Source organism: Monodelphis domestica, chromosome 4 (assembly GCF_027887165.1).
Source record: "Monodelphis domestica isolate mMonDom1 chromosome 4, mMonDom1.pri, whole genome shotgun sequence".
Classification (NCBI taxonomy): Eukaryota; Metazoa; Chordata; class Mammalia; order Didelphimorphia; family Didelphidae; genus Monodelphis; species Monodelphis domestica.
This window is the reverse complement of record NC_077230.1, coordinates 317,992,290-318,011,348: the sequence shown is the minus strand read 5'-3', so window position 1 is coordinate 318,011,348 and position 19,059 is coordinate 317,992,290. Positions and strand designations below refer to the sequence as shown.

The 19,059-nt window shown below is 37.7% G+C and overlaps 1 protein-coding gene across 2 annotated transcripts in view; it reads right to left on the bottom strand.

The window, feature by feature from the left end:
* Positions 1 to 3,841: 3,841 nt before the first annotated feature.
* DLEU7 (deleted in lymphocytic leukemia 7) overlaps positions 3,842 to 19,059 on the bottom strand; it is a 34,165-nt gene continuing 18,947 nt past the window's right edge. The window contains exons 2-3 of one of the 2 annotated variants that reach the window (XM_007495403.3): positions 18,039 to 18,147; positions 3,842 to 4,703 (exon numbers count right to left, since the gene is read on the bottom strand). In XM_007495403.3, coding sequence (XP_007495465.1) covers positions 4,699 to 4,703; positions 18,039 to 18,147 — 114 coding nt within the window. In that variant the 3' untranslated portion in view covers positions 3,842 to 4,698. The remainder of the gene's footprint in view (positions 4,704 to 18,038; positions 18,148 to 19,059) is intronic. The other variant, XM_001378374.4, reaches the window with a different exon arrangement.

Here is a 19,059-nt window from a genome sequence, read left to right as displayed (position 1 = left end):
AAGTCTGTATTTCTACCAGCTAAGCTTTGCAGGCATCTTATCATGTTTTTGTTTTGTTTTTAAAGAGGGAAAAAGTAAGCCTTCATTATCAAAGTCTAGGCAAGCAGAAGAAATAAATGTTGCCTCTGTGGCTGGACCAAATTGCCACTGTTCTTGATCAGTTTGCCTTTGAGGAGTGGAAATATATAAACCAGATGTCAGGTTTAGATAGCCTTTCCATTGAGTCAACCATTGAGTTGAGTAAACACACCTGGAGAGATGAAGGCAAGCTCTCCAGGAACAGACACCAGCCCGTGGCTTTGGCTCCAGTACACAGTGAGTGAAGCCAGGACCACGGAAACATGTTTTGTGGGCTCTTCAGTGGTTCACTGATGACAAGGACCAGCCACTATGCAATGCTTCCATTTGGCTGTCCAATAGAATTGGATATGATTTGAAACAGGTATCCATAGAATTCTTGCTCACCTATTGTATATTTTTCTTTAGGAGGGAGGTGGCAGATAAATGGGGGTAAGCTGAAGGACAAAAAAATGAAGTTATCTGTGGAGAAAATTCCCAGGCTAATGGGGAATTGAAATTTGAAGTAGTATATTGCTATGTGAAGTAAAAAAATGTTTAAACTATGTCATCAAAGAACTGAAAACAAAGATGTTTTCATTTATTCATCCATTAGGGAATGGCAAAATAAAACCATCTATTGATACCCAAATCTTGCAAAGGAATTTATAAGCTATTCTGATTTTCACAAGCCTTTGAGGTAAGTGCTATTAATCATCTCATCTTATAGATGGGGAGAGATACTGTTATTACTTATAATCATAGTTCCATATTTAATTTGAGATACATGTTGTAGGTTAATAAATTATTCTATATGTTATTTTAATAATTTTATTATATTAATAACAATTAATAACAATTGACTTTCTAGATCAGAAGACAGAGTATGAAGTGTTAAATGACTTGCCTAAGGTCACAGAGCTAGTGTCTAAGATTGAAACTTGGGTTTACCTGACAACTGAGTCCAGAATGTCATTGAATATGACTGTGCCTTAAGAAATGATGACTATGAAAATCCAGGGAAGCATGGGAAGACTTCTATGTTCCACTGCAGAGGGAAGTAGACATTCCAACAATGACTACAATAGTGTAAATGAAAATAGCAACAACAAAAACCAAAACAGAATTTTTTGGCCCCAAAAGAGAGAAAAGATAGTGAACAACACTTCATTCTTGGCTGAAGTAGAGGACAATGGGTGTGGAGCACTATCAGGACCAGTTGTCGTGTTGTTTGATTTTGCCAAGCTGCTTCCCCTCCTACTTTTTTTAATTTAAATGTATGTACTTGTTTCATATGAGATGGCTTAATAGAAATGTTGAGGCTTAGAGATGTAGATGGAAATGAATCAGATACAAAAAAACTAAAGATATAGAAATAATTTTTAAATGATTGTTGGCAATAAAATGTTAATAAAAATGGGACTGGGCTAAAATAAGTAAAGAATGTTAGGGATGGAGTGGGAGCCTTCTTTTGCAGAAATCACCTAGTCCAATACCCTCATGTTACAAAGGAGGAAAACAAGAGACAGAGAGGGGGAAATGATTTGCTTAAGATCACAGTAATAAGAGAGCAGACTCAAAGTCAAGTCTTCAGGCTCCAAAACTAGTTTTCCACTGCTGTTCATGAGATGACATGAAGCATCTATCTGCTTGCTGGAATAATGTACCTCCCTTCTACTCCCTACATAACGTTATTTGCATGTCAACTCCTTGAGGAAAAGACTTTCTTCTTTCTCTGTATTTTCAACGTTTAACAAAGATTTTCTGATTTCTTATTTGTGTCCAAAGTCCTTTGCACAGGGCCTAGTATAGATACTTAATAAATGTTTTGAATTGATTATAGTAGGAGAAAGAAGAATCTGAGAAACTAGTCAATAATCATGTCATTCTTGGGACCCATAGGGAAAATTTATTTCAACTTCATTTAAGGCTTGCTAACGACTGATAATCAATTGGGTTTGAATGTTCCCAAAGCTTCTGACAAAATAAAAGTGATCATCATAAGAAATTTTAAGGCTAATATTCAGGACATCAGCCCTAAAAAACCAGTGACTCAGTGGATTGTTGGGAGGGGGTCACTTAATAAATGTTTATTAAGCCCACCAAGATGACTTTGTAAAAGCTGCCTAACTCATAAACCTCAGTTTCCTCCTAAGAAAAATGAAAAAGTAAATAGACATCTGAGCTCTTGGTTCTATGAGCCAGCCTATGATTTACTGACTGCCTTTAATAGTCCTAAATTCTAAAAGAAATCACCAGCACTGATGTGGCTAGAGTCCTCGTGCTTCTATTGAATATAGACAAGGACAGCCAACAACTACAAAGCTTTGACATTTGACTTCCTTTAAAGTTGTTTTGTTTGTTTTTCCATTTAAAACGCCTTTATGTGGCCTGTTGGGCTGGGGGCAGAAGGGAATGAAAGCAAGAGACATCACAGGATGGCAGGTGTCCAACTGGAAGGTCTCTCTGAACACCCAAAATACATTTTAGAGATGAGAAAACTGAGACCCAAGAACACAGATTTCCTGGTTCCACAGCCTTAAGTCTGTCCACCATGCCACGCTTCCTCTAGAGCAATGAGGATAAGGAGATAGAGGGAAGAAGGGGGCAAAAATCTAGAGAAAAACCAGCCATGTTCAGGAATTATTGCTTCAAGTTAGGAGATCCTTAAAGTAGGAGGATCATAGATGTAGGAGCAGTCAGACCTGTGATTTCCTTATTGTAGAACTCTTCCCAATTTCAAATCTGCAGGACCCTGGATGAGTCACTTAACTGCCTCAGTTTCCTCATCTGTAAAATGAGAAGGAAATGGCAGACTGTTCCAGTATCTACCAAGAAAACCCCAAATGGGATGGAGAAGAACCAGCCATGTATGACTAAAAATATCTTGTAGGTACTTAATTGTTCTCTCCCCCATTAGAATGTGAGTTCCTGGAGGGAAGGGGATGCTTTTGCCTTTCTATCTCGAGCATTTAATTCAAGTATCTGGCATAGAGTAGGCTCTTAAAATTGCTTCTTAATTGATTGATTGATTGATCTAGCCTCAGAGTTTTAGAATTGAGGATATGTCTCCAGAAGTATCAAGAAATCCCTTCCCTTTGGTCTTTTCCCTTCTCTTCTGCCCCATCTCTTATACTTTTCCTTAGAAGTTAGTTTTATACAAATACTTTTTTCAGCAGATGTTTGGTTATCTGTACAAGAGGGGTAAAGCATGATAGGATACTTCTCTTGGATCTGCAGAAAGGAGATAGGGATCCTGGAAACGTTTCTAGGTGGTAGATGTACCTGTTGTAGTTTAAACGAGTCATCCACACTGGGAGAACCTGTAAAATCAAGAGAAAACCTAGGGTCCCAGCTGTTTGTGTTATTAGTGAGAGCACCAGAGAATGTTCCCCTCTCCTGATCCCCCCAATCAAACATAATTTCCTAAATCTTTTGGAAATAAACTATGCACTCTGCAGTGTTTTATTCCTAAATCTGATACTGTTGCTAGTGAAGTGTTATGAGAAAGTCTGAAGTTTAATTGACCTTTTTTCTGGCCACAAGTCTGCAAGAAAACTGCAGGAAACTTAGGAAAAACTAGGTATGAACCTATCTGAACCACTCAAAGTCCAGTCACCCTCCCTCCCTTCTCAGCTGGAAATGTTTAGGGAGGCTGGCCAATATACCTCCTCTTTTTTTTTCTTTTTCACCAGATTTCCTACTTGAACTGGGATGTATAAAAACAATTTTAAAAGGAGGCTGGAAATTTTCATCTCAGGCTGTAATAACACAATACTTTATATTTGGTTTAACATCTTTTATTCCAAGTACCTCAAATGGGATTATCATCACTTCCAATTTCCACACCAAGATGCTGAAGGCACAAAACTTGTAAGCCATTTAGTGGCTGCCAAATAGTCAATTCACAAAACCAGGAACAAGATTTAGAAGTATTAACAGTCTTCAAATTCTAGAGATTATTCCCTTACTAGGAAATGAAATAAATGAAGACTCTCTCTCCCTCTCTTTTATACACAGCAACAGAGAACATAGGTTGATTATCAAACATCACCATTATGGCTCAGACTTTTATATTAACTATGGAGCTTCAGCCACAAAATAGCCCTCATTAGTCAACTTGGCCTCAACAGGGGGAAAAAAATATCTATCTGATGAGGAGATAAAAAGGCTTTTAATCCAAATTTATAACCAAAGTAGAATTTCACCTATCCATAACAAATCAGAAAAAATGGCAAAATCCCTGAAAATCCTCACTGCTTGTTATTGTTCTAAATGTGGATAGAATTCTGAGAGGGGCTAGATGACAATCTTCAATTCTGCCTGATATAACAATACTCAAAGCTCATTTTGTTATTGATACCCATTTATAATATGGTTAAATCTTAAGGCCGGACAATTAGGGAGACTTATGGCTTGAATCCATATATCAAGAACATTCACAGATCCAGGAGATTCTGGAGAATCTGCCTCAGGGCAGTGCAGGCCACAGCACAGGAATCTGATGGGAGGCTCCGAAGTGACCGGATCAACTTCTTAATGATGGACTTCAGGCACTGGTATGCGGTGTTCAAGTCTCGGTCAAAGTAGTGTCCTTCCAGCTGCAGGGCCATATGACTGCAGATGTTACGAAATTCCACACTATCCTTTAAAAAAAATATAATAAAATAAAGAAAAATAAAAGCTAAGAAGCTAATGCAAGGAAATATATTAATGAATTTCTATTATCTATGGTTTTATCAAATTCAGATACCTTTTGGAAGGATAAGGCAAGGAGATATCTGTGAACTTGCATGCTTTAAAAAAACATTTTTTAAAAAAAACCTCCTGTCTCAGGATCAATACTGTATATTAGTTCCAAGGCAGATGAGTGGTGAGGGCTAGGCAATGAGGGTTAAGTGACTTGCCCAAGGATGGTAAATTTGAACCCTGGATCTCCCATCTCTCTGAGTCTGGCTCTCAGTCTGCTGAGCCATCTAGCTTCCTCCACTTAAACTTTCTCTATTACTATATTTCAACAAAATTGTTTTTTTCATTCTATGTATTTTGTTTTAAATACTTAAAAACATTCTTAGAAGGGCTCATAAGCTGTACCAGTCTACCAAGGGGGTCCATGACACAAAAAATGGTTAATAACCCATGACAAGTAGTGAATGTAGGATAAATTTATACTTTTTGAAATTTTAAAAATTTATTAGGAACATTTCAAATAATACACCAATATATAAGGAACAGAAAAAGGGGGATGAATGAAAACTGAATTTCTATTATGTAGTTTGTTTTTAGGTACATATTCATTTTAACATGATAATAACAGAACAGCTGTTGGTAGTATCCCCTTTCTCAACTGCCTGCTGCTTGCTTCTAAGCGTTTTCAAATGTTTCGATGACATTTTCTTTCTTTTTTTTTGTATTACTATTTATGTATTCCTCTTACTACCTCATAACACTTCTCCACCAAAGTCCTCCTTTCCAATAACTAGATATAATTAAGCAAAAGATATCAATGCATCCGTTGACTGTCTAGAAATCTGTCTCATTGTGATTGTCTATCACCTCTTTGACAAGTGGTAGGCAGCAGGTTTTATCATTGATTACCTGTCATTTTAAAGGTTGGGAGAAGAGGGGACTATGGGAATGACTATGACTCAGTTTACCACTTTTGTTCTGTGACCCAAGAGAACAGAAATGTGTCTCTCCTGATACTCACTGCAAATTAAGCAATTGTGTGCTTTTTGACCAATTTTGACCATTTCCCCAATCTGCGTTTGAAAAGTAGTCCAAACCTCTGTACAAAAGGAAACAGGAATCAAAGGCAACAAATAAAAGGACTTTCAGAACAGAGCCAACCAATGACATGGGTGGCTAATATGTGCCTAAAAGCCAGCCTCTAATAACATTCAACACTCAAAGACGACTAAAATAAAATGCCTTAAAATAATGGATTTGTAGGATTCAATGAGCTCCCAACAATTCTAGGTTTTATAGAGAGAATCTCAGGCAAAGCATCTTTGGGGAAGTTACACACACATACAAACACACACCATAAAATTCAGCTGCTGAATTGTATTGGCCCCTTTCACCCTGGGGAACTTCGGGTCTCTGCTGAGTTCCACAAGGCTCTTTATTTTACTATTTTGGCATTTCCTTCCAATTCTCTCTAAAATATATTAAAGGTCAAAGAAAACAAATTAACAGAGGAAGCCTTTCCATGGGACTATTAGGACCCAAGACAGAAAAAGAAAAACAGGTGATTGTCTCTCTTCCTTTCCATAATCGAGAGAAGCCAAAGTGGGGGCCCCTCCAGTCAGAAATGACCTCAAGCTGAAACCCCTGTTTCCATCACAGAACAATGGAAGCCCTGGGAGAAATCATTTAAGGAACGGGAGTATTAACTGGCCCATGCTCTTCTGTTAGAAACTCACATAATAAATATTTGTGATGATTTCATTTAAAGTGTTTTCCATTCAGCCCAGGAGCATTTCCCTCCCAACAGCTTTTGTTTGTCAAATCCCATATGTTCAACCAGACAAGTTAATATCCTAGATGGTGATGGGAGCCCCTTGCCAAAATTAGAACTCCCTGGCTTCTTTTTTTCCATTTCGAGGAATCTAAAACCTGGGTTCAGCATGTCCTAATGTTGATTAAAATTTCCTAGAATGGATATGAAACACTGAGCCATGAGTACCCCAACACATGGCCACCCTTGATATAACAGGGTGAGCAGGGAAGGTGCCCCCCCACCCTGCTCCAGCCAATCTTTGTGGTTCAAGAAAGCAAATCCTAATGTTAATCTTGGAAGACTTTGAATTCTCTTTTCCCCCCAATTACATTTTTGTTATCTTCTCGGTTTTTATATCGCCCACATTTTCCCCAATGCATTTCCTCCTGTCTTCACCTCCCTGAAAGCTATTCCTCATGAGATAATAATTTAGCAAAAAATAACCAAGATATTTGGGCTCACATTACATGTATTATTCCATACTCACAGTCCCCCATCTCTGCCAAATGGGAGGAGGGTATCCTGCTATTTCTCCTCCAGGGTCAAGCTTGATTATTCTATTTTCACAACATTCAGTTTTTCAAGTGCCTTATTGTTACTGTTTAACATTTCTGTTGTTGTAGTCATTGTAGGCTATTTTCCTGGCTTTGCTTATTTCATTTTCTATCAATTCATATAAAATCTTCCTATGTTTCTCTGTTTTCATCATATTCCATTACATTGAGGTCGCCCAATCTGTTTAGCCATTCCCCAGTCAACAAGCATCTACATTGCTTCCAATTCTTTCCAATTACAAAAGTGCTTCTTTTAGTTTTTGGTACCTAGAAAGGCCTTTCCCCTTTCATCACGGACCCACTCAAGCATATAATTAGCAAGTCTAATTAATTTTTTGCAATACTGACTGCCTTCTGAACCTGACTGCAGAAACACCATATTTGGCAAACTGATCCTCGGAGCAACTAAAAAGGGCAAGTGGTCAGAATCAATAAAATGGCATTACAGCGTTGTGAACTATCTAACCCTTCCAACATGAATGTTGGCCTACCCCTAGTCCATGCTCGTAAGTTCCAGAATTTGGTCTGGAGACAGATTCTCCAATTTCTCCTGTCATTACCTCCAAAGCCAACACCCTCTTAATTCAGGTTTGATGTTGGGGTGAAATAAGGCACTTATGAAAGATAAAAGTAATCCCTTTTTTAACATTTATTTTTTATTTTGTGTATTTTTTTAATTTACTTAATTAATCTGGAGTATTTTTCCATGGTTACATGATTCATGTTCTTTCCCCTCTCCTTCTCCCTCCCCTGTCCTGTAGACAAAGAGCAATTCCACTGGTAATCCCATTTTATAGACTGAGAACAAAGGGATGAGACCTACAGCTGGATCCTAAAGGGAGAATGGGAGATTAAATATTTCAAGCAAGAAGAATGATCTTAAAAACCAGAGGCTTGGTATAAGAAATAAGCATATTTTGCCAATTAGTGTCTGAGGTTGGAATTGAACTTCGGTCTTCCTGACTCTGGACCCAAAACTCTTATCCACTGTACCACCTATCTGCCTTTAAAGGATCTCAAAGCCATCTTCCAGCTCCCTCCCCTGCTTTGTATTTCTTTCTTTAGTGAATGAATAGCAATCCAGAGATGGAAGTTCCTAGCCTTGGCTAGAGCTTAAGGGGTCATTGAGAGGTTTGGGGGGTGCTTCCTGCAACCTCACCTTTCTCAGAAATGACCACTACCAAGAAAATGTACAGTGCATGCCTGACTGCCCAGAAGATCTGCACCTGAACTAAGATGCATTATCTGTTCAGTCTCCAAAGAGATTATCACAAAATGATAAGATTCTGAATCCTCGGAATATATCATTTCTATATCTGTTTATGGATGGGTTTGTTTTTTCAGTCCTTTACTATAGGTAACACTGATTTTTTCAAAGTATTTTCCAACACTCATAAGTATGTTGTATTTTAAGCATTTAAGACTGATGCACTGGGTGGCATATGGCAGAACAGAAGAATAAGATTTCAGCATTGTATTGAATTCAGCCAACATTTACTTAAAGTCCTCTTTTTTGGAAAGCACCATGTCAGATACTAAGGATTTTAAAGCTGATAAACCACAACAGGCCTTGCCCTCAAAGAACTTAAAACTATTCTGCAGCAGGGGTTAACCTTTTGTGTGCCACAGACACCCTCAAAGTGTCTGCTAAAAACCTATGGAACCCTTTTCAGAATTTAAATTAAATGTATTTATTTAGAATATTTTTCCATGGTTACATGATTCATATTCTTTCCCTCCTCTCTTCCAGAGCTGACAAGCAATTCCACTGGGTTATATGTGTCTCTTTGTTCAAAACCTATTTCCATATCATTAATATTTGCATTTGAGTGATCATTTAAAGCCATCAAACCACGTGATTGATCATATGTTTTTCTTCTGTTTCTACTTCCACAGTTCTTTCTCATAAGTCCTTCAGAATTTTTTTAACTGCATACAATAATCAGGACTAGGAAGGAAATCAATTATAATGAAATACAGGCATCAAAATATTTAAAAACAAGTGTGTAGTCCCCAGGCTAAAAACCCCTGTTATATAAGGGTGTGTGTATATATATACATATATATATATATACACGCATATATATTTTATATCATCCACATTTTCCCTAATACCTCTATATATGTGTGTATATACATGTGTGTGTATACACACACACACACACACACAGAGGTAAGTTTAATTATTAGGAAATGAAGAGAATTAAACAATGGTATCAAACTCCAGTAGAAACTGGGTTCACTAAGCTGTACCTAAGAATCTCTAGGGGACACAAATGGCCAATTTTTAAATGCTTTGTTGTATATTTATTTTGTTCAATTATTTCCCAATTACATCCTAATCTGTTTTGGGGGGTGCCGGGCCAGATGTTGCCCCCATGGGCCTTGGCTCTGCCTCCCCCAGGAAAAATCTGTGGAGGGATGGATTACTTTCAGCTGAGGGGATCAGAGAAGGCTTCAGGAAAGAGGTGTCCCCCGAGTCAGAAACTGAAGAAAAGCATCTCTGCAGACAGTGTAGTAGATGAAGAGCTGTTTTCAAGGCATAAAGTACAGCCTGAGTGAAGAGGAATAGTATGTGAGGTCAAGGAATAATGATCCTAGTTTGGCCAGGATGTCAAAAAGTATGTATGGAATAAGGCTGGCAAGGTAGGTGGTGCTGAGCTCTGGAGAGTCTTAGCTAACCAGGCCAAGGAGTTTGCCATCTATAAGGCAAAGGGAAGATCTCAGGCTTTTCTCACCACGGCTCTGGTTTCACTGTTCTCCCTGCCCTACCTTGTTCCAGCCAGTTAATCAGTTCAAATGTGCATAAACTTTTTGCTCTCAAACCCCTACACCCCACTTGTCCTTCTGGCAAACCCCAACCCTGGATATCCCCACCAGAAGACGATGCTACAAATATATTTTATCAAAAATTTCAGCTGGGCCTTGGCTGCCTCCAGGCAATCTTTTTACTTCCATAATTGGCCCTCTATGGCATTCCTTACAAAACTTCTTATTTCACACCTCTTCTCAAGAATCCCACACCTACCTCCTCTTCCCTCCTTCTTAGCACAAGCCCTCAACTCCTGCTTTATGGAGAAAAATACTGCTCCTCTCAATGATGTTTTTATTCAACCTTTCTTCTGTTTTCTAACCTTCAAACCCATCCCTTCCCACCTAAATCTTCAAAGTCTCCCTATTTACTGAGGGATGACCTTGATGTCTACAAACATGCCTCAGTCTAGCAGCCTTTAAAAATCTTCACTTTACCCCTATCAACCTTTCAAGTTATTGTTTCTCTCCCTCTCCCTCTCCCTCTCCCTCTCCCTCTCCCCCCCCCCCAAATCCAGATAAGAGGAACCAGAATGCTTTACTTGAGGGCAATAGCAGATAAGAGGAAGTAGAATGCTTTACTTTAGGGAGAGAGTCTGATCTCTTCTAATCAATTTAATGAAAAATAAAGTTCTCCCAAATCATGGGATCAGAGACTCATCCCTTCAACAGGACATAACTACAGATGTCCTTCCAGAGCCTGAGGTAAGGAAGGGGTTAAAAAAAATATCAGCCTGCCTTCTTTGTTCACCATTTCTGTCTGATCCAATGGATGGTCCTGACCAGTTTTGCCCCCAAACTCTTAGGATAGAAATTCCTTAGGAAACAAACCTCCTCTGCTAAGGCTGCCTTAATCAGAAGCCAGGCTGAAATAGGAATGAAAAGAAACCAAGGAGAAAAAACAGAAACCATGGACATACCCCAAGTTAGCTGAGCCCAGTGGGTCTCTCAATGTGTACAATACATTGATTTTTACTATTTTACTCCCCAAAATGCCCCTGGCCAGAATATATGTGTGTATACATAAACCTACCCAGATGGAAGCTTGCCTTTGAAATACACAAAAGAGACAAGGAGAGCTGGGGCAAAATGAACAGAAAATCCAAGGTTAAGACCTGGGTTCAATTCTGACCTCTGTCCCACACTGGCTGTATAAGCCACTTAATAGATGGCTGCCTCAGTTTCCCTATCAGAGAAATAACAATAACAAAAGCCCCTTCCCCCCCCCCCAGGATTGTTTGTGAGAAATCAAACTGAGATAACAACAACAAAGCATTACTGGTAGTAAATGGTAGCTCACATATATAAGTAATGTAGCTGTAGGTATATACACACAAGATACATGGATGTTTCCTACAGATACACAGTACGTGTACATTTATGGGCTGAAAGCCAGGCTATCACTGACCAAAGAAACGAGGAGCATCAAACCCTTTCAGAAAAGCTATTTAAAATCCCAGGAGAATCTTACCTGGCCATTTGCCCTCCTGCTCTCCTATAAACTTCATGAACATTTCCAAAGGTCAGTCAGTTTGATATCTCTACACCAGCAATGATTGCTGGGCTGACCCTGCCTAAATATGATTTTATGTTTATCCTCGTGTATGAATGGCCTCAGCTGTGTTCGTCAGACCACCCACTCAGTCCAAGTCCATGTTAAATTCACTCAATCATCTATCTATGGCCAATAAGCCTTAGGGGTCACCAATGATTTAAATCCTTTTTTTTTTTTAGGGAAAACAAAAACTTGAAAGCTGATGAGAGTTCAAATTCCTTTCCTCTTGGCCATTTAAAAAAAATTAATAAATACATATAGATGACAGAGTTTGAACGATCATAAAATTTCACCCAAATTTTTAAGCCAGTATACAGGTCGCCCACCCTTTGTCTTTGCAGCATAATTGAAAGGGCTTGGTTTATTTGGAAAGAATTCAAATGATAGGCTTCTACAGATGCAAAGCCCAGTGAAAACTCCATCTAATCTGAGAGACCTCCCAGTTTGAATTCTCTCATCACAGGCCTAAATGAGTTCTGCTTTCAAATTGAGGTTTTCAGGCTCCTATCTATCTCACAGGGAAGTTTATGTGGACCCACAGAACAATGATATTGGTGGACAGTTCTGTGACTTGTCCTTTCCTCCTATTCCGTGACTCCCATGTTGAAAGAGAAAGATAATCACAGAATTCATGTGTAGCAAATAAATAAGGTACTTATATGTTGATTCAACAACAAAGGCACACAAATAAATTATCCAGTCCAGAAGAAAGGTCAAGGCAGGGGAAAATGCCCTTCTTGATAGTGGTTTGTTCTGAGAGGTTGAGGAGAAAAGATGATATTTTAACAGTCACCACTGGAATTAGTATTAAGGCCAGATCACTGAAATCAGAGAAAGTCACACTGCCTCAATGAAACCAAGATGCTAGCAACCACATGCATTCATATTTTTCTTTTAAAATTACAGTCTAGGGGGCAGTTGGAGGGCTCAGTGGGCTGAGATCCAAGACTAGAGATAGGAGGTTCCTGGGTTCAAATCTAAACTCGGTCATTTCCTAGCTGTGTGACTGCCCAAGTCACTTGACCCCCATTGCCTATCCCTTACTGCTCTTCTGCCTTGGAACCAATACATATTATCGATTCTAAGACGGAAGGTAAAGGTTTTAAGAAAAATTACTGCCTAGGGCATAAAAGGAGATATTATATTCAAATTAGAAGAACAGGGAACATATTATCTATTAGATTTATAGACAGAAGAATTTATGAATAAAAGCATTGTGAAATGTAAAATGGATAATTTTGAATATATTTAATTGAAAGGGTCTTGTACAAATAAAATTAAATTAGCCAAAATTAGAAGGACAGCAATAAGAGGAAAAGTTTTTATATTTTTTCAGATAGAGGTCTCATATCTAAAATATATAGAGAACCTGGCAAATTTGTAAGAAGAGGAGCCATTCCCCAGTTGATAAATGCTCAAAAGATATTAAAAGATAGCTTTGATTTCTTCATCCAAAAACTATCTCTAACTCTATGAAAAAATGTTCAATCATTATTAGTCAGAGAATCAAAACAACTCTGACATATCATCCAAACCTATCCAACTGACTAAAATGATAAAAGGGCAAAATGACAAATACTGGAAGGACTATGGAAAAATGGGGACACTAATACATTATTAGTGGAACTGTGACCTGATCTAGCCATTTTGAAGAACAATCTGGAATTCTACTCAGTTATAAAATTGTATGATAGAAGGATAGACAGACACCCAGATAGACTTTTTTGCCTTTATAGCAGCTCTTTTTGTGGTGGCAAAGAACGGGAAACGGAAGGGGTGGCCATCAATTTGGGGAATAAGCAAACAAGTTATGGGATATGATTGTAACAGAATACTATTGTGCCATAAGAAATGACAAACAAGATGGTCACCAAAAACGTGCAAAGGCTTCTATGAAATGAAGCAAAGTGAAGTGAACAGAACCAGAAGGGCATTGTACACAGTAACAATAATGTAGGATAATCAACTGTGAATGACTTAGCCACTCTCAGCAATGCAAGGATCCAGGAGGACTCCAAGGGACTCAAGACCAAAAAGGAAATCTAACACCATAGAAGTAGACAAGAGTCCAAATACAAACTGAAACATACCATTCTTCACTTTATTTCCTCCATGAACTTTTCTCTAAGTAATGTATCATTTCACAACATGATGAATGGTGAAACGTGTATTATATGATTATACATATATATATATATATATAAACATATATATATATACACATATAAAATCTATGTTACCTGCCTTCTTGGAAGAGAACATGGATTGTTAAGTATGAGAAGATGAACATTAAAAATTGCATCTATATATATATATAATCTGGAGGAAAATTTTTAATTCAATCTAGGAAATTGAATGAAATTAATCAGGGAAATATGTTTTTAATGGCATCAGTGATGGAATATCATGATCCCAGAATGAACATGGCAAGCAAAGGTAATGATAGGCTGCATGGAAGCCATAAGAAGATTATATTAGTGTATTTCAAAAGATGACCTGCACAGTATAAAGGAAAGAGCTAGTCATTCAGTTAAAAAAGAACCAAGTTCAATTCTAATTTCTAACAGTTATGAGCAGTTTGATGCTGGTTTTCTCCAATTCAAACTCCATTTTTATCTGAAATATGATATTTTTAATCCTTGTATTGCCTACCTCAAGCAGTTGCTGTACAAAGAGCACTCTGTAAATGAGATGATATTAGTGGCATAGGAGCACATTGTGAGTTGGAAAGAACCCTAAAGGTAACACAAACTCTTAAGGATGATCAAAGCCATGCTTCCAGGCTTAAAATAATAATAAAAGTCTACTTTGGCACTTCCAACTGTCTAGACAATTTCACTGTAACTGTAGAATAATAGCCCAACTTATGTGATTGCTTAATTAACATCCAAATCTTATGGGCTCAGAGAGAGCATCCAACAAATTTTTTTAAAGTGTACGATTTTTTAAGTAAGGTATTTTTAAGTGAAAATGAAAGATCATCTGAATCTATTGTCTGTATGACTAACATTTTGAAAAGACTGGAAAAGAGAATTAAAAGTACAAAGACCACATGTTGACAAAGGCAGAATTCTAGATGAAGTTAATTTTAGGATTTCAAAGTTTGATTCTGACTTTGTGTTGGAGCCAAAAAAAAAAATCTCAAACTCTAATGTCAATGATATAATGGGATTCAAATATTTTGTACAAATATTCACACATAAGTTGAAGAATTTACAAGTCTCTCTCCCTGAATCACTTTTTATTCCATTTTCAAAATCACTCTGAGTTGCCTAAATTATAAACCAGGCTGTACTTTCCTTTTTCTGATAAAAAAAAAAACAATTCAGCAAACATTTATTGAGAACCTACTAAATACCAAGTACTATGCAAGGTTCTGGAGGTGACAAATCAACTGACACATGGTTCCTATTCCTACAGAATTTAGAGTCTCTCATATGACAATTTAATTCCATTAGTTTCCTACCAGAGATAGAACCATTGAATTGTAGGGCCAGAAGGGATCTTAGAGATCATCTAGCCTAAAACCTTCATTCTATGAATCAGGAAACTAAGAGATTTGTGACTTGACTGATACACCTAGAAAAGTCAGTGAGGGTAATTTTCAGGGGAAGATCCAATTTTCTGAATTAAGTGGGGTTTTAAGACATTGGCAGCCAAGGAAACTAAACTGGTCCACATCAAAGGCTGACACTGATGTTATCTATCATCAGTGCTACATTTAATACTCACTATACACACCATCATATAGGGAAGTGCTACGAACCAAAAGATAAAAAAGGCAAATAACATTCTAAAATATTTCTCTAAGCATGATATAACAGGGTGCAGCAAATAATCACACTAATTTTCAACTTGATGTTCTTTATTGATTTGGATGTCAAATGTGCCCAAATATTGTTCTTTCCCCAGGAAATACATGTTTGTCTAGGATATTCTCAAAAGCTCAAGCTAGACTGTTTTTCTCAAAAATACTGTGGGAAATTAAAATTTCTTTTTTGTCATCATATATCATCCTGGATATGGCTGAGTAAAAGATTCTGGGGATGAAATTATTTCCCTTGACTTCCTATAAATCACAAACAGCTTTTCCCCCCTCTGTTTTCTCATGATGGATAAATAATCCTACATAATTCACATTACTCTCTGAGGGAGTCCTGTGGATTCTTTCTTATCTAGCCTATCCCTTGATCTTTCTCACTCTGGGAAATTCTCTTGAGCAGTGACTTAAAGAAGGGGGAAAAAAAAGGTAGTTAGATTTTCTTTACTTTTTTTTTGGTAATCCAATGATTCTTAGGTTCTTTTTCCAAGTTCTATCTTCTAGCTCCATCATCAATGCTTGTAAGGTTTTCAAGCCTTTTTCCAGTTGAGTTATTTTTTGGTCTGATTTTCTGCCATTTTTGCCAATTGGCGTTCCAGTTTGAGGATTTTATTTTCAATTCATTCTATTCCTTTATTCAAATTTTCCATCACATTCTCCATGTTATTGACTTTTATCTCTTTGTTTTATTCTCTTTTTACTGAAGACAAATGATGGTATTCATTACAGAGGCCAGGTCTTTTCTTTACTGATGTCATTTCATTTAAAGTTCATGTATCTTGTGTTGTTGGGTCCAGCTTTGTTTCTTGGGTTGATATAATTCATTTGTTATCCCTCCCCCCATTCCTGGAATTCTCTACCTCCTGACTTCTTTCAAGTCCCATCTTCTATAAAGAAGCCTTTCCCAGAAGCCTACAAGAAGGCATTAACGCTAATGCTGTGTCTCCCCTACCTCCAAGACTATTGACAATTTATCCTATATGCCCATTTTTTTGCCTGTTGTCTCCCCCATTAGACAACATGAAATCCTCAAGAGCAGGGGCTGGTTTTTTGCCTTTGTGTGCACTGAGCACAGTGCCTGGCACTTAATAGATATGTAATAAACACCTGTTAGTTTCTTTATAGGATGCAGAGTAATTATTCATCAATTTTTTAAAAATCTTACCATCTGTCTTAGAATTCCAAGGCAGAAGAGTACCTGCCCAGAGACACACAGCTGAAGTGTCTAAAGCCACATTTTAATTCAGGATCTCCCATCTTCATGCCTGGCACCCTATCCACTGAGTCAACTACTTAACCAATAATATGTAATTTTGAATTTTTAATAATAAAAATATTAATTGATAAATACAAATTTAAAATATAACCACAAAAGAATAAAAATCATACATAATTTTGCTTTATTCTTTCTGCTTACTCACTTCCTTGTCCTTTGCCTGTCTGAGAGGCTGCTCCCTTCCTTTTCACCTATCTTTTAAATATTTGGCATTTTATCTTATTTACATGGGAAAGGTAACAGTGAGTTCTTCACAATTTCTCACTCCACCATATTAATTTGTACTTTCTTAGAAAGCAAAAATTTCCCCAAGATTAAAATCCTGATTTTTGTTCTTCTCCATGACTATTTTGTTATTTGTGGGCTCCCTCCATCTTTCACCCATAAATTTAATTCCTCTCCTAAACCATCTTTCAAATCTTATAATCCAGAGGATCAGGAGTCTAAAAAGGAAGCTTTCCCCAATTTTCAGTGGGTCCTAAACAAGCACCAATTTACCTATTATACTCTTCTCTGAAAATGCTTAACAAAGTCAAAAATACCCCTAAGCTGAGCAAAGACACACCAGAATCCCTCAATGGTGTGGGAGTCCATAAAGGGGAAAGAATGCTTTTGTCTTAGAGGGCTAACTGAAAACAAATCATACTAACAGCCATATTACACTACAACCTTATATGCTTCCTTAAAATTTTCCTGGGATCTAAACTTCACAGGGCACAAAGTGATCATCAGTTAGATTCCTTGAACTCAAGTTCATTACTATAAAGATAAGTAATAGTGTGTTAATAAAACAGCCAATGAAGAACCCCGCCCCCCCCAAAATCTTCCAGTCACCATAAAAAAAATCCATTGTCCACAGGAAATTAAACATTTTTACTTTGGAATATATGCGATGTCAAACTTCCCATAAGTTCTCTATGCTCCCAGGTATTTGCTTTTTAATTGAAAAAGCCCAATGAAAAAGGCAGTTTGTGATGGGTCTCTGCACAATGACTAATGCCCCTCATTCAGGGACATTTGCCAAGCAGAAGAATACTCCTAGAATAAAATCTTGTAGAGTTCCCACTAAGCGGACTTCTTTTAGGGCTCTCATAATACCCTTTTTCCAATCATTTGCATTTTGGAAAGCTGGTTTTTCAGTGGGTTGTGTTTCTTTTTTTTTGTACTGCTTTTCATATTATTCATGTCATAGGGAATTATAGAGCTATAAACGAGTTTCTTGTAAAAGTCAGTGTGCACATGGAAAAAACACACCAGGCAGTCTGTGGTTAGCCACTGAGCCTCTTTCTAATACAGAAAACACAAGTTTGTCCCAAAAACAGAGCAATCCTCAGGGCACGGAGAGGGTTCAGATCGCACAACCATGAGCGTAGATTTCCTTCATGGCTTCGTAATGATTTTTGGGAGATTGCAGATCCCAAGTGTACAGAAATTGGCATCACTCCTCAGAAGCAAAAACTCACCATACTTGTTATCAGTTGTCTGAATTTCTACGTGAAGAACATTAGCAGTGAATGTGGAAGCCAGGCTCCAGAGCTGATGCAAGAAGGATGCCCAAAGATGGATGGATGCCTGAGGTCAGAAGGAGGTGATATGGTGGTGATCCACAATGAAAAGTTAAAATCATTCTGCTTACTAGAGACATTTCACTCTATCTTCCCTTAGTTTGGCTTCAGAATACTTGAGAATTTGGGGTTACCATTTATTTTTATTTATAACATATAATAATATATGATTTGTTATAAATATGTAATAAATTATAACATGCTTATCCAAGAGAAACAAATTTTCATATTAGCTATGTCTAAAAATCTCTCTTCTTTTCTCCCCTTTTGTTTCCTTTTAAGAACACTTAGAAGTTTTAGGATCGGGAAAGGGTGTAATTACTATAAAGAGTTATTTTAAAATGATTTTTTAAACTCTTCCCTTCTGTTGTAGTCTCAGTTCTAAGACAGAAAAGCAGGAAAGGCTAGGCAATCAGGATTAAATGACTTGCCCAGGGTCATAGAGTTAGGAGGTGTCTGAGACCAAATTTGAACCCAAGACCTCCTGACTCCAGGTCTGGTGCTCTATCCACTGTGCTACCTCGCTGCCTCTTTTAAATGAATTTATATAAATCCTGGGCAAGTCACTTAACCCCCATTGCCTAGCCCTTACGCTTCTCTGGCCTTAAAACCAATGCACAGTATTAGATTCCAAGACTCTTCAGGTGTGCCTTCAGATGAGATTTGTTTGCCTTTATTTTAGACAGGGAAAGAGATGAGTCTCACATTCAGAAGGCATACTAGAAGAGAGTCCAGGAGGTACCATGGATGACGCCAAGCTGGGGCTCTGCCCTCCAAAAGAGAAAATGTCAGCTAGAGGGAAAAATAAATAAGGAAGACTTAGGGCTGAGAACCTGCCTCTGCCCACTAAGAAAATGAGAGGTCCAGAAAAAAACAGAGGAGTGCTCTGACTTCTGAGGAGTCAGAGAAAATAGGAACA